Genomic DNA, 15156 nt, shown 5'->3' on the forward strand with positions numbered 1-15156 from the left:
GTGCAGATATTGTCATGTTGACCACTTCTTGTCCAGCTATTGTAATGTTGACCACTTCTTGTCCAGCTATTGTCATGTTGACCACTTCTTGTCCAGGTATTGTCATGTTGACCACTTCTTGTCCAAATATTGTCATGTTGACCACTTCTTGTCCAGATATTGTCATGTTGACCACTTCTTGTCCAGAAATTGTCATGTTGACCACTTCTTGTCCAGCTATTGTCATGTTGACCACTTCTTGTCCAGGTATTGTCATGTTGACCACGTCTTGTCCATGTATTGTCATGTTGACCACTTCTTGTCCAGCTATTGTCATGTTGACCACTTCTTGTCCAGCTATTGTCATGTTGACCACGTCTTGTCCAGCTATTGTCATATTGACCACTTCTTGTCCAGATATTGTCATGTTGACCACTTCTTGTCAAGGTATTGTCATGTTGACCACGTCTTGTCCAGGTATTGTCATATTGACCACTTCTTGTCCAGATATTGTCATGTTGACCACTTCTTGTCCAGCTATTGTCATGTTGACCGTGTCCAGATATTGTCATGTTGACCACTTCTTGTCCAGCTATTGTCATGTTGACCACTTCTTGTCCAGGTATTGTCATGTTGATTGGCCTGTCGTCCTGGGGTCGTGGCTGTGCCTTAAAGGGTGAGCCTGGTGTCTACAGTAAGGTCACCTACTTCCTGCCCTGGATATTGGAGAAAATCAAGGCCTACAAGAAACCTTAAGGTTGACATGCAGGCCATTCTTTGCAGGAGAATTAAAGTTACTGTTTGTCTAGTTGTATTTGGTGTAATTTAGTGTATGTCTAGTTGTATTTGGTGTAATTTAGTGTATGTCTAGTTGTATTTGGTGTAATTTAGTGTATGTCTAGTTGTATTTGGTGTAACAGTGTATGGCTAGTTGTATTTGGTGTAATTTAGTGTATGTCTAGTTGTATTTGGTGTAATTTAGTGTATGTCTAGTTGTATTTGGTGTAATTAAGTGTATGTCTAGTTGTATTTGGTGTAACAGTGTATGGCTAGTTGTATTTGGTGTAATTTAGTGTATGTCTAGTTGTATTTGGTGTAATTTAGTGTATGTCTAGTTGTATTTGGTGTAATTTAGTGTATGTCTAGTTGTATTTGGTGTAATTAAGTGTATGTCTAGTTGTATTTGGTGTATTAGTGTGTGGCTAGTTGTAATTGGTGTAATTTAGTGCAGAGGCATAGCGATGGGGGGGGGCAGGGGGGGGGGACACATGTCCCCGGGCGCCGACCTTAGGGGGCGCCAAAATGGGTTGTAAAAACAAATTAAAATGTCAATTTAGCTGCATTTTTGCAGTTTGAGGGGGGGAGGTGCAAATTGAAAGTTTGAGGGGGAGGGTATGCAAATCGAAAAGTTGAGGGGGGGTGCAAATTGAAAATTTACTCCCGAGGGGGGCGCCAAATTGTAAGTTTGTCCCCGGGCGCCGGGAAGGGTCGCTACGCCTCTGATTTAGTGTATGTCTAGTTGTTACTGGTGTAATTTAGTGTATGTCTAGTTGTTACTGGTGTAATTTAGTTGTATTTGGTGTAATTTAGTGTATGTCTAGTTGTATTTGGTTTAATTAAGTGTATGTCTAGTTGTATTTGGTGTAATTTAGTGTATGTCTAGTTGTATTTGGTTTAATTTAGTGTATGTCTAGTTGTATTTGGTGTAATTTAGTGTATGTCTAGTTGTATTTGGTGTAATTTAGTGTATGTCTAGTTGTATTTGGTGTAATTTAGTGTATGTCTAGTTGTATTTGGTTTAATTAAGTGTATGTCTAGTTGTATTTGGTGTAATTTAGTGTATGTCTAGTTGTATTTGGTTTAATTTAGGGTATGTCTAGTTGTATTTGGTGTAATTTAGTGTATGTCTAGTTGTATTTGGTTTAATTTACGGTATGTCTAGACAACTCACCACAACAGACTCTCATGTACCGATTTTAAAAAAAACAAGTTGAAGTTGAAATTATTTATTAAGTAAATATAGATTTCAACATTGAGAACTAATTTAGTTGATATAATTTGTTTCATCAATTTAAAAAGAGGTGTAAAATTAAATTATCAGAAGTAATGACCACATGATTGACCACATGATTGACCACATGATTGACCACATGATTGACCACATGATTGACCACATGATTGACCACACGATTGACCACATGATTGACCACATGATTTTAAAAGAGGCAGTAACCAGCATTTGGGGCAGGTCTCCAAGTCAGTTGGTGCAAGCCTCCAAAAGTCAGTTAGTGTAAGCCTACAAAAGTCAGTTGGTGTAAGCCTACAAAAGTCAGTTGGTGTAAGCCTACAAAAGTCAGTTGGTGTAAGCCTACAAAAGTCAGTTGGTGTAAGCCTACAAAAGTCAGTTGGTGCAAGCCTACAAAAGTCAGTTGGTGCAAACCTACAAAAGTCAGTTGATGCAAGCCTACAAAAGTCAGTTGGTGTAAGCCTACAAAAGTCAGTTGTTGTAAGCCTCCAAAAGTCAGTTGGTGCAAGCCTACAAAAGTCAGTGCAAGCCTACAAAAGTCAGTTGGTGCAAGCCTACAAAAGTCAGTTGGTGTAAGCCTACAAAAGTCATTGCAAGCCTACAAAAGTCAGTTGGTGCAAGCCTCCAAAAGTCAGTTGGTGCAAGCCTACAAAAGTCATTGCAAGCCTACAAAAGTCAGTTGGTGCAAGCCTCCAAAAGTCAGTTGGTGCAAGCCTCCAAAAGTCAGTTGGTGCAAGCCTCCAAAAGTCAGTTGGTGCAAGCCTCCAAAAGTCAGTTGATGCAAGCCTACAAAAGTCAGTTGGTGCAAGCCTACAAAAGTCAGTGCAAGCCTACAAAAGTCAGTTGGTGTAAGCCTACAAAAGTCAGTTGTTGTAAGCCTCCAAAAGTCAGTTGGTGCAAGCCTACAAAAGTCAGTTGGTGCAAGCCTACAAAAGTCAGTTGGTGCAAGCCTACAAAAGTCAGTTGGTGCAAGCCTACAAAAGTCAGTTGGTGCAAGCCTACAAAAGTCAGTTGGTGCAAGCCTCCAAAAGTCAGTGCAAGCCTACAAAAGTCAGTTGTTGCAAGCTTACAAAAGTCAGTTGGTGCAAGCCTACAAAAGTCAGTTGGTGCAAGCCTCCAAAAGTCAGTTGGTGCAAGCCTACAAAAGTCAGATGGTGCAAGCCTACAAAAGTCAGTTGTTGCAAGCCTACAAAGTCAGTTGTTGCAAGCCTACAAAAGTCAGTTGGTGCAAGCCTACAAAAGTCAGTTGGTGCAAGCCTACAAAAGTCAGTTGGTGTAAGCCTACAAAAGTCGGTGCAAGCCTACAAAAGTCGGTGCAAGCCTACAAAAGTCAGTTGTTGCAAGCCTACAAAAGTCAGTGCAAGCCTACAAAAGTCAGTTGGTGTAAGCCTACTAAAGTCAGTTGGTGCAAGCCTCCAAAAGTCGGTTGGTGTAAGCCTACAAAAGTCAGTTGGTGCAAGCCTCCAAAAGTCAGTTGGTGCAAGCCTACAAAAGTCAGTTGGTGCAAGCCTACAAAAGTCAGTTGGTGCAAGCCTCCAAAAGTCAGTCGTTGCAAGCCTACAAAAGTCAGTTGGTGCAAGCCTCCAAAAGTCAGTTGGTGCAAGCCTACAAAAGTCAGTTGGTGCAAGCCTACAAAAGTCAGTGCAAGCCTCCAAAAGTCAGTTGGTGCAAGCCTACAAAAGTCAGTTGGTGCAAGCCTACAAAAGTCAGTTGTTGCAAGCCTACAAAAGTCAGTTGGTGCAAGCCTCCAAAAGTCAGTTGGTGCAAGCCTACAAAAGTCAGTTGGTGCAAGCCTACAAAAGTCAGTTGTTGCAAGCCTCCAAAAGTCAGTGCAAGCCTACAAAAGTCAGTTGGTGCAAGCCTACAAAAGTCAGTTGGTGCAAGCCTACAAAAGTCAGTTGGTGCAAGCCTACAAAAGTCAGTTGGTGCAAGCCTACAAAAGTCAGTTGTTGCAAGCCTCCAAAAGTCAGTGCAAGCCTCCAAAAGTCAGTCGTTGCAAGCCTACAAAAGTCAGTTGGTACAAGCCTACAAAGGTCAGTTGGTGCAAGCCTACAAAAGTCAGTTGGTGCAAGCCTACAAAAGTCAGTTGTTGCAAGCCTACAAAAGTCAGTTGGTGCAAGCCTCCAAAAGTCAGTTGGTGCAAGCCTACAAAAGTCAGTTGGTGCAAGCCTACAAAAGTCAGTTGTTGCAAGCCTCCAAAAGTCAGTGCAAGCCTACAAAAGTCAGTTGGTGCAAGCCTACAAAAGTCAGTTGGTGCAAGCCTACAAAAGTCAGTTGTTGCAAGCCTCCAAAAGTCAGTGCAAGCCTCCAAAAGTCAGTCGTTGCAAGCCTACAAAAGTCAGTTGGTGCAAGCCTACAAAAGTCAGTTGGTGCAAGCCTACAAAAGTCAGTTGGTGTAAGCCTACAAAAGTCAGTGTAAGCCTCCAAAAGTCAGTTGGTGCAAGCCTACAAAAGTCAGTTGGTGCAAGCCTACAAAAGTCAGTTGGTCTAGTGTTCAGCTTCTAGCACTGACTGCAGCAAGCACAGCTTTGAGTTGGCTGATGGGGTCCTCTGTGGTGGATGGTGTAGAGCAGGAGACGCGACACACGCTCTTGTTGGTGGCCAAAAATGTTTTTAAATCATCCAGTGGCTTTCTGTCCTGATCACACAAGGGATGGATCAACTCTGGTATTTGGTACTCAGTCTCGTTAAGGGCGGCTACTAAAATAGAAAATGGATCCCCCTCGTTGTGGTCCAGCCCATTTGGTGGCTGGGATTGGAGTGACTCTGAAGGGCCAGTGAGAGTGACAGCAGGTGGTGACCTGATTGAAGGTGGTGACCTGGCTGTGGCAGGTGCTGGCATGGCAGGCCCTGGTGGTGACCTCGCAGAAGTTTGTGGTGCTCTGGGAGATGCAGGTGGTGGCAGAGCAGAGGCAGGTGGTGACTTGGCAGAACCAGGTGGTGAGCAAGCAGAAGCAGGTGCTGACCTGGTAGAGGCAGGTGGTGATGTGGCAGAAGCATGTGCCAAGCTAGAAGCAGGTGCTGACACAGAACAAACAGGTGCTTCTGTGGATGCATCAGAGTAGATGCTGTCGTCTGCCACTTGTATTGTGCTGGCAGGTGGCGCCACTGAGGAGCCTTCAGTGTGAGCCTTGCTCTCATCTTTCTGCTTGGTGACCACTGAGTAGCCATTGCTAGAAGACTCAAGTTCATTGACCCTAAAGTCACTGACCCTAGAGGAGCGGTAGGTGACCACATCTTCATACACTTGGTCAGGCAGGGCTGGCTGCTCTTCAGGACAGGCGACCTTGTCAGAGCTGGTGACCTTGATGCTATCCTGGATGTCATAGTATACTGGATCTGTGCGTGGAGTTGAGGGTTGAGCATCAATTGGATCTGCGTAGTCTGACACCTTGTATGGAGCCTCAGTCTGATCTTCTGTAGCCTTGGACTGTTCGTCTGAGATTGTTGTGTAGACGCAGTCTCGACCCTCGTTGCCATTTTCATCCTCGCTCAGGTCAGTTGTATAAAAAGTTGAACTGCGAACGCTATGAAAAGAAACAAATAGGTTGATCATGTCTTGTATGTCAACTTCTATTTTAACAAAAGCAAAAGTACAAACTGAAAATGTTTGTAGATTCATTGACTGGTTTGTGAAGGGGGAAGGATGAAGAGAAGGTGCAGATCCAGCTTAGGAATATCTGATACATGCTATCTACAACTGATTAGAATACTTATACAGGCTAGGTAAAACTAATTAAAACTAATGGAGTTAGAAAAAAACGTAACTTACATAATGAACACCATTGAAATCATTTGTTGTTTAGACTTACCCAGAATCCTTGAAAGCCATGGCTGTGTGTAACGCTTTGACCCACGAACTGCACTCTTCACTGGATGAACAAATCTAAACAAACAAACTTTGAGTGACAAATCTAAACAAACAAAATTTGAGTGACAAATCTAAACAAACAAAATTTGAGTGACAAATCTAAACAAACAAATCTTGAGTAACAAATCTAAACAAACAAATCTTAATTGAAAGTAAAATAAGCAGGGTTTTTTTTAAGAGATTGTCTACTTACAAAAATATGAGACTTTTTTTTGATGATGATCTCAAAGCTGGTACCAGTGGAGTCAGAGTTGATTTTCTTGACCTGATGGGCGTCGCTGACATCAAGTGTGTCCATGACGCCTTGAGTCTAGACACACACACACACACACACACAAATGGTAAAATAAGACAGCTGAGTCTAGACACACACACACACAAATGGTAAAATAAGACAGCTGAGTCTAGACTCTAGACATACACATGGTAAAATAAGACAACATGGTAAAATAAGACAGCTGAGTCTAGACACACATGGTAAAATAAGACAGCTGAGTCTAGACACACACACACACAAATGGTAAAATAAGACAGCTGAATCTAGACACACATGGTAAAATAAGACAACTGAGTCTAGACACACATGGTAAAATAAGACAGCTGAGTCTAGACACACACACACACACAAATGGTAAAATAAGACAGCTGAGTCTAGACACACATGGTAAAATAAGACAGCTGAGTCTAGACACACATGGTAAAATAAGACAGCTGAGTATAGCTGAGAAAATCTGAAAACTGTGACCAACAACAAGAATCCTGACTATAAAATCCTGACTTTAAAATCCTGACTATAAAATCCTGACTATAAAATCCTGACTATAAAATCCTGACTATAAAATCCTGACTATAAAATCCTGACTATAAAATCCTGACTATAAAATCCTGACTATAAAATCCTGACTTTAAAATCCTGACTATTTTGAATGAAAGCTCACCTGACTAGAACTAACTGAAGATGAAATGTGTTGAAAAATGTAAAGCCATGGAATCACTCAACTAACCTTTTAGGCAGGTAAACGGAAAAAAAGTCACAGGAAAAAAAAACACAGAAAAAAAGTCACAGTTTTTGCTAGGAAAAAAAGTCACAGAAAAAAAGTCACAAAGGAAAAATTTTATCGGAAAAAAGTCACAGAAATAAAGTCACAGAAAAAAAGTCACAAAAATCTTTTTAGAAATCTTTTTATTAATTTGTTAAGAGTTGTAAAATTGTGTATGTTTATTGTTGTGGGTTGTATTTTTTATAGTATAAATTATTTATAGACGTTAAAAGACTTATGATTTATAACAATAGTAAGTAAAAATACTCTAAGATAATTAACACAACAATCTCAAATTTGTTACGTATTTAGTTAAATACGCGGTAGAAAAGTTAATTATAAAAGAAATTTAGGCACATTTTGCCGTAGGCTATTCATTGGTCGGCCTCTCATCAGTAGGCTTTGTCCGAACATATTTTGTGTTGTTGACGTTATGCGTCAAGGACAGCCTTTGAACCTTGTCGGCTTTCTGTTTTGATCCTAAGTTTTGTTATGTAATGAGCGTGATAAATGTGGGCAGTAAAGGTGGTTGAACTAATCATAACTATTGTTGCGATGAGTTGAGGGCAGCAAGTCAGATGAACTTACCATTTCACGGTAATTTAATATTGGTATTTAAAAAAAAACACGATGAAAAACGTGGACTTTGGAGAATTCTATTAAATGCTACTAATCTTAAGTTTAAAATAATTACAATCTACATACTTCATAATAAATATTTTTAGATGAATTATAAAAATTCATATGCGTATACAGCCTACACACATTACATTACATTTAATTAATCCTAAGTTAATTTGCACTCTCTAAATATTTAATACATAAAAGTATTAACAAATATCATGCAAATATATATTTGTGACTTTTTTTCCTGTGACTTTTTTTCCTGTGACTTTTTTTCTGTGTTTTTTTTTCCTGTGTTTTTTTTTCCTGTGACTTTTTTTCCTACAATCTTTAGGCAGAGAGTAATAATGCTATTGAAGTTTTTTAGGCCAGTGTTTCTTCCAGGAATCTCTTTGCCCCCCCCCCCCCAAACTAAATGGAAATTTTTATAGAAAATATATACTTTTAACAGTATCCGCATGGGTAATTAAGTCCACCCCTCCCCAAAATATCAAGGGCCACACCTCCCCTGGAGAAAAAAGTCTGCAAGAAACACTGCTTCGGGCAGATAGTAATAATAATTTTAAATTGAATTTATTTAGGGGAAAATAATATGCTTTTAAACAAAACCTCTTCAGGCAAACGTAATAATGCTTTTAAATCAATTTATTTAAGCAAAATGTAATAGTGTAATTGAACCAAACTTCTATAGAAAAAAGTAATGTTTTTGAACCAACATCCAATAGAAAAAAGTAATGTTTTTGAATCAACATCCAATAGAGAAAAAGTAATGTTTTTGAACCAACATCCTCTGGGAAAAAGTATTTTTTTTTGAACCAACATCAAATAGAGAAAAAATAGTGAACCAACCTTCTTTAGGTAGAGGGTGCTGCCTTGCAGGGAACAAAAGGTCTTTGTCTTACGTATAATAACCTGTAACAGATGGAGGAAATGTGTCACAATAACATGTAACAGATGGAGGAAATGTGTCACAATAACATGTAACAGATGGAGGAAATGTGTCACAATAACCTGTAACAGATTTAGGAAATGTGTCACAATAACCAGTAACAGATGGAGGAAATGTGTCACAATAACCTGTAACAGATGGAGGAAATGTGTCACAATAACATGTAACTGATGGAGGAAATGTGTTGTGTGTAGAACTACATTTTTAATTATGCAAGCGGAAAAGTCTTAATAGTTGTGACAAGAACGAAAAAAAAAATTATGTCACGTGTACAGAGAGACAGAAGCGCATGCGCTTTTCTATATTAGGATGGCGGGTACACGGCTAGGTAGTGTGGGAACACAGCTAGGTAGTGTGGGAACACAGCTAGGTAGTGTGGGAACACAGCTAAGTAGTGTGGGTACACAGCTAAGTAGTGTGGGTACACAGCTAGGTAGTGTGGGTACACAGCTAAGTAGTGTGGGAACACAAGCTAAGTAGTGTGGGAACACAGCTAAGTAGTGTGGGTACACAGCTAGGTAGTGTGGGTACACAGCTAAGTAGTGTGGGTACACAGCTAAGTAGTGTGGGTACACAGCTAAGTAGTGTGGGTACACAGCTAAGTAGTGTGGGTACACAGCTAGGTAGTGTGGGTACACAGCTGGGTAGTGTGGGTACACAGCTGGGTAGTGTGGGTACACAGCTAGGTAGTGTGGGTACACAGCTAAGTAGTTTGGGTACACAGCTAGGTAGTGTGGGTACACAGCTAGGTAGTGTGGGTACACAGCTAAGTAGTGTGGGTACACAGCTAGGTAGTGTGGGAACACAGCTAAGTAGTGTGGGTACACAGCTAGGTAGTGTGGGTACACAGCTAGGTAGTGTGGGTACACAGCTAGGTAGTGTGGGAACACAGCTAGGTAGTGTAACGAAATGGTTTAATGAAGAGCGCCAGACTACTAACCAGCCAAAAATGACCTGATTACCTTTAGCCAAATCGAACCAGCCAAAAATGACCTGATTACCTTTAGCCTAATCAGGTTCTGCGATGAACCGATGCAGGAGGTAAAAACCTGGTAGAACCCCACTGACTGCCGTCTGCTGTAACAACTCCTAAAATCTTCCGCCTGCTGCGGTCTATTGTATTGTGTTCATGGTGGATTTGCCTCTTGTAAACCCCCCCACCCCAGAAAAAAAGTCACAATGGGACAACTAGGGGTGGGGCGAGGTCACACCTGGGGGTGGGGCGAGGGCGTCGCCATATGTTACATCCATTACCACCGGCAATCTCCCCCCCCCCCCCCCACCATGAATGCAGGACAGTGAGGGTCTTAAAGACAGTCTCCATATTTAGAAACAAGGGATTTCCTCCAATTGTTTTTGGCACAAACACGACAGAGTGACGAAACACTATTGTTTACAACTCTATATTTAGAAGCAAGGAACTTCCAAAGATTGACCTCGTGGGCCTGCGGGAATCCCATAGTCCCATTTGACAAAACATGACGTCATGCATAATTTCAGCTGGAGAAACCTGATCCTACAAACATGTGTAAAGGGAACAGAAAAGTTATCAACAGGTCTATAGAAGGGCTACAGTGGCCAACAGGGCTATAGAAGGGCTACAACAACCAACAGGGCTATAGAAGGGCTACAGTGACCAACAGGGCTTTAGAAGGGCTACAACAACCAACAGGGCTATAGAAGGGCTACAACAATCAACAGGGCTATAGAAGGGCTACAGTGGCCAACGGGGCTATAGTAGGGCTACAACAATCAACAGGGCTATAGTAGGGCTACAGTGGCCAACAGGGCTTTAGAAGGGCTACATTGACCAACAGGGCTTTAGAAGGGCTACATTGACCAACAGGGCTTTAGAAGAGCTACAACAATCAACAGGGCTATAGAAGGGCTACAACAATCAACAGGGCTATAGTAGGGCTACAGTGGCCAACAGGGCTTTAGAAGGGCTACATTGACCAACAGGGCTTTAGAAGAGCTACAACAATCAACAGGGCTATAGAAGGGCTACAGTGGCCAACAGGGCTATAGAAGGACTACAACAACCAACAGGGCTATAGTAGGGCTACAGTGGCCAACAGGGCTTTAGAAGGGTTACAACAACCAACAGGGCTATAGAAGGGCTACAACAATCAATAGGGCTATAGAAAGGCTACAACAACCAACAGGGGTATAGAAGGGCTACAACAACCAACAGGGCTATAGTAGGGCTACAACAACCAACAGGGCTATACTATAGTAGGGCTACATTGACCAACAGGGGTATAGAAGGGCTACAGTGACCAACAGGGCTTTAGAAGGGCTACATTGACCAACAATGCTTTAGAAGGGCTACAGTGACCAACAGGGCTTTAGAAGGGCTACAGTGACCAACAGGGCTTTAGAAGGGCTACAGTGACCAACAGGGCTTTAGAAGGGCTACAGTGACCAACAGGGCTTTAGAAGGGCTACAACAATCAACAGGGCTATAGAAGGGCTACAGTGACCAACAGGGCTATAGAAGGGCTACAACAACCAACAGGGCTATAGAAGGGCTACAACAACCAACAGGGCTATAGTAGGGCTACAGTGGCCAACAGGGCTTTAGAAGAGCTACAACAACCAACAGGGCTATAGAAGGGCTACAACAACCAACAGGGCTATAGAAGGGCTACAACAACCAACATGGCTATAGTAGGGCTACAGTGGCCAACAGGGCTTTAGAAGGGCTACAGTGACCAACAGGGCTATAGAAGGACTACAACAACCAACAGGGCTATAGAAGGGCTACAGTGACCAACAGGGCTTTAGAAGGGCTACAGTGACCAACAGGGCTATAGAAGGACTACAACAACCAACAGGGCTATAGTAGGGCTATAGTGACCAAGAAATTGAGCTAATACATGAACTCACACTGTGGTTAAACAAAAACTAAACTAAAAACAAAACGACACGAGCAATGTCTTGGATATGTCGTAGAAACTGTATTTTAAATCAAAGCTAGTTTTTATCAGGTACTTGCACGTTTTACATATTCATACCGAGTAGTTTGAGAGTCATAAAACATTTCCGCAGTTTTAAGTCATCCCCCCCCCTATACATACAGAGATATAAGCTGTGATTTATACACCTGTACCTACCTACCGCCAAAGTATGGGTCGGCTATGTAAGTTTGGCTACTGGCTAGGTAAGTTTGGCTACTGGCTAGGTAAGTTTGGCTACTGGCTAGGTAAGTTTGGCTACTGGCTAGGTAAGTTTGGCTACTGGCTAGGTAAGTTTGGCTACTGGCTAGGTAAGTTTGGCTACTGGCTAGGTAAGTTTGGCTACTGGTTAGGTAAGTTTGGCTACTGGCTAGGTAAGTTTGGCTACTGGCTAGGTAAGTTTGGCTACTGGCTAGGTAAGTTTGGCTACTGGCTAGGTAAGTTTGGGTACTGGCTAGGTAAGTTTGGCTACTGGCTAGGTAAGTTTGGCTACTGGCTAGGTAAGTTTGGCTACTGGATAGGTAAGTTTGGCTACTGACTAGGTAAGTTTGGCTACTGGATAGGTAAGTTTGGCTACTGACTAGGTAAGTTTGGCTACTGGCTAGGTAAGTTTGGCTACTGGCTAGGTAAGGTTATTGGCTGGGTAAGTTTGGCTACTGGCTAGGTAAGTTTGGGTGCTGGTCAGCTAAAAAATAGGTCAGTTGACAAATTGGTCAGTGAACTAATTGGTTAGAGAAATAATAGAAGGGGGCAGTGGACGTGCTCCAGTGCGGGGGGGGGGGGGGGGGCAGTGGACGTGCTCCTGTAGGGGGGGGCAGTGGACGTACTCCTGTAGGGGGGGGGCAGTGGACGTGCTCCTGTAGGGGGGGGCAGTGGACGTGCTCCTGTAGGGGGGGGGGCAGTGGACGTGCTCCTGTAGGGGGGGGGGCAGTGGACGTGCTCCGTGGGGGGGGGGGGGGGGCAGTGGACGTGCTCCTGTAGGGGGGGGCAGTGGACGTGCTCCTGTAGGGGGGGGGGGGCAGTGGACGTGCTCCGTGGGGGGGGGGGGGCAGTGGACGTGCTCCTGTAGGGGGGGGGCAGTGGACGTGCTCCTGTAGGGGGGGGTGGCAGTGGACGTGCTCCTGTATGGGGGGTGGCAGTGGACGTGCTCCTGTAGGGGGGGGGCAGTGGACGTGCTCCTGTAGGGGGGGGGGCAGTGGACGTGCTCCTGTAGGGGGGGGGCAGTGGACGTGCTCCGTGGGGGGGGGCAGTGGACGTGCTCCTGTAGGGGGGGCAGTGGACGTGCTCCTGTAGGGGGGGGCAGTGGACGTGCTCCTGTAGGGGGGGGGCAGTGGACGTGCTCCGTGGGGGGGGGGGGGCAGTGGACGTGCTCCTGTAGGGGGGGCAGTGGACGTGCTCCTGTAGGGGGGGGGGGGCAGTGGACGTGCTCCGTGGGGGGGGGGGGCAGTGGACGTGCTCCTGTAGGGGGGGGCAGTGGACGTGCTCCTGTAGGGGGGGGGGGGGGGGGGCAGTGGACGTGCTCCTGTAGGGGGGGGCAGTGGACGTGCTCCTGTAGGGGGGGGCAGTGGACGTGCTCCGTGGGGGGGGGGGCAGTGGACGTGCTCCTGTAGGGGGGGCAGTGGACGTGCTCCTGTAGGGGGGGCAGTGGACGTGCTCCTGTAGGGGGGGGCAGTGGACGTGCTCCGTGGGGGGGGGCAGTGGACGTGCTCCTGTAGGGGGGGCAGTGGACGTGCTCCGTGGGGGGGGGCAGTGGACGTGCTCCTGTAGGGGGGGGGCAGTGGACGTGCTCCTGTAGGGGGGGGGGGCAGTGGACGTGCTCCTGTAGGGGGGGGCAGTGGACGTGCTCCGTGGGGAGTGGGGGGGGCAGTGGACGTACTCCTGTAGGGGGGGGGGGTATTGGACGTGCTCCGGGGTGACACTTATCTTACCTGACAAGGTGTAAACACGCACGTTGACCTACTTACGTTTGTATGCCATGCGTCTAGCGACACTATACCGACACACTGAACCCACTTCAAAATACTTCGATAGTGATCCATTATTCAATGGACTAGCTAGAACACGAGGTTATGCTAATCATTCAAACTTTTTAATTAACAGTTATAGTAATGTAATTAACAATCTTGATTAGCCGTATACCTAAAAGTTATATAACTATAAATAAATTAGACAAAGTGACGTTAAACCAGGGCTTTTAGTGTCTGTATGAGACAATCGTCCATCAAACCAAACCTTGACTTACCCCTGTGCCTTTTTTCTCCAGGAACCCTTCCATTTCGGGGTGAGCGTACATCGTCGACTCCCGACAGGAATTTCTCGAACCGCTCGAGTCTGCCATTAGTGTCAACAGGTACCTACACTAGGCTACACTAGGCTACACTAGGCTACAGGACGCACAACTCTCACTAGACTACTGCCTCGTTTCAAACCTCAGCCTGCTTGTAATTTTTGTTAGCGGTAGAAACACGGTCCCAAACACACAAATCAGAATGTTAGTAGATAAAACACAATGTGTACATTGGTAAGGAGGTTGAGCGTTTGTTAGTCGGCGACTGAGTGAAATACTTCCTTGATGGAAGGTCATGTGTTTACACACAACAACACAGACGTCACGCCTACTTGCTCGCGACACACGGGAGGTAAGTACGAAAATTGAAACGGGTGTTGTTAGGTTTTAGTTAGACACAGACAGATCATTCACAAACTTCTATCCACTTCGTGTGAAACCTACAGATTCGTATTAGGCCAAATTCTGTATTTTTATAGTTTATACGACATTTCAGCCACAAAAATTTTATGAGTCTCGCACGTTTTGAGTTTTGTTCTGGCTGATAGGATCAGCGGTTTACCAATTTAGTTTTCTCTCCCCTGAATTGGAAAATTATTTCATCGTGTCAAATCTTGTTTTCATTTCCTTGTTGCTTTTTAAATAGTTCCACCTCAGTTGATCCCTAGAGACTGACTTAGACCCATCTAAGTTAGGCCTATGGGCAGTGGCGGATTAAGGGGGGTGCTGAGGGGGCTGCAGCCAGGGACCCCCGATTTTTAGGGGGCCCCCAAATTTCCTTTTTCAATCATAGTAAATTTCCCTTTGAATTGAAATTTTTGGGTTTTTTGTTGTGTTTTTTTTACTATAACAGCCAATGTTTTAATATTGGAATCACAAGTTTATTTCAATTTTTTTTATCAAAATATCAAACTCGAGCATACACTTTAGTATAAATACCAGCCCGGACAGCTTTTGCTTATAACAATAGATTGGGTTGATTTTAAAAACACAAACAGCGGTCAAAGTCTGAAACATAAATTACATTAATCTGGTGTGAACACTGTATGATTTAAACTTTTAAAAACACTTATAGGCTTTTACTTTTAGTGAACGTTAATATCGGGTGTACAGGCCAGGGATGGCGTTCTTTAAATGGACGCCTATGGAAATCCATTTTTTGTGGGCCTCATAAATGAATGACATCTAAGAGGATGGAGGTGTGTTTTTTTACGCTTATACCGTGCTTACTGTTTTAGTTGGGCCTAGTTTGACCAAACAAGTGCCAACACTCTTGAATAACTATCGTGACACGGATATACCGGCTCAGGAGTTGGACTCCCATTAGCCAGGGAGGTCTCCACGTAGAGAACTCCAACTAAATGGCAAATTGTGGACTGAATCAGTCTCACGAAGATGTTGGTTTGAAACACTACATGTTTGT

The 15156-nt window shown here is 44.0% G+C and overlaps 1 protein-coding gene across 1 annotated transcript; it reads right to left on the minus strand.

Moving 5' to 3' along the window:
- Window positions 1-1969: 1969 nt before the first annotated feature.
- On the minus strand, window positions 1970-14068 carry LOC131941327 (proteoglycan 4). Its single transcript, XM_059300537.1, has 5 exons — window positions 13689-14068; window positions 8390-8452; window positions 6070-6186; window positions 5818-5891; window positions 1970-5532 (listed from the first exon to the last, which is right to left on the minus strand). Exons 1-5 carry the CDS (start codon window positions 13782-13784, stop codon window positions 4500-4502), a joined length of 1383 nt encoding a protein of 460 aa, XP_059156520.1. The 5' UTR covers window positions 13785-14068; the 3' UTR covers window positions 1970-4499.
- Window positions 14069-15156: the final 1088 nt, after the last annotated feature.

This window comes from Physella acuta, unplaced genomic scaffold (genome assembly GCF_028476545.2).
Source record: "Physella acuta isolate Inbredline_101_S28 unplaced genomic scaffold, ASM2847654v3 ptg000357l, whole genome shotgun sequence".
Classification (NCBI taxonomy): Eukaryota; Metazoa; Mollusca; class Gastropoda; family Physidae; genus Physella; species Physella acuta.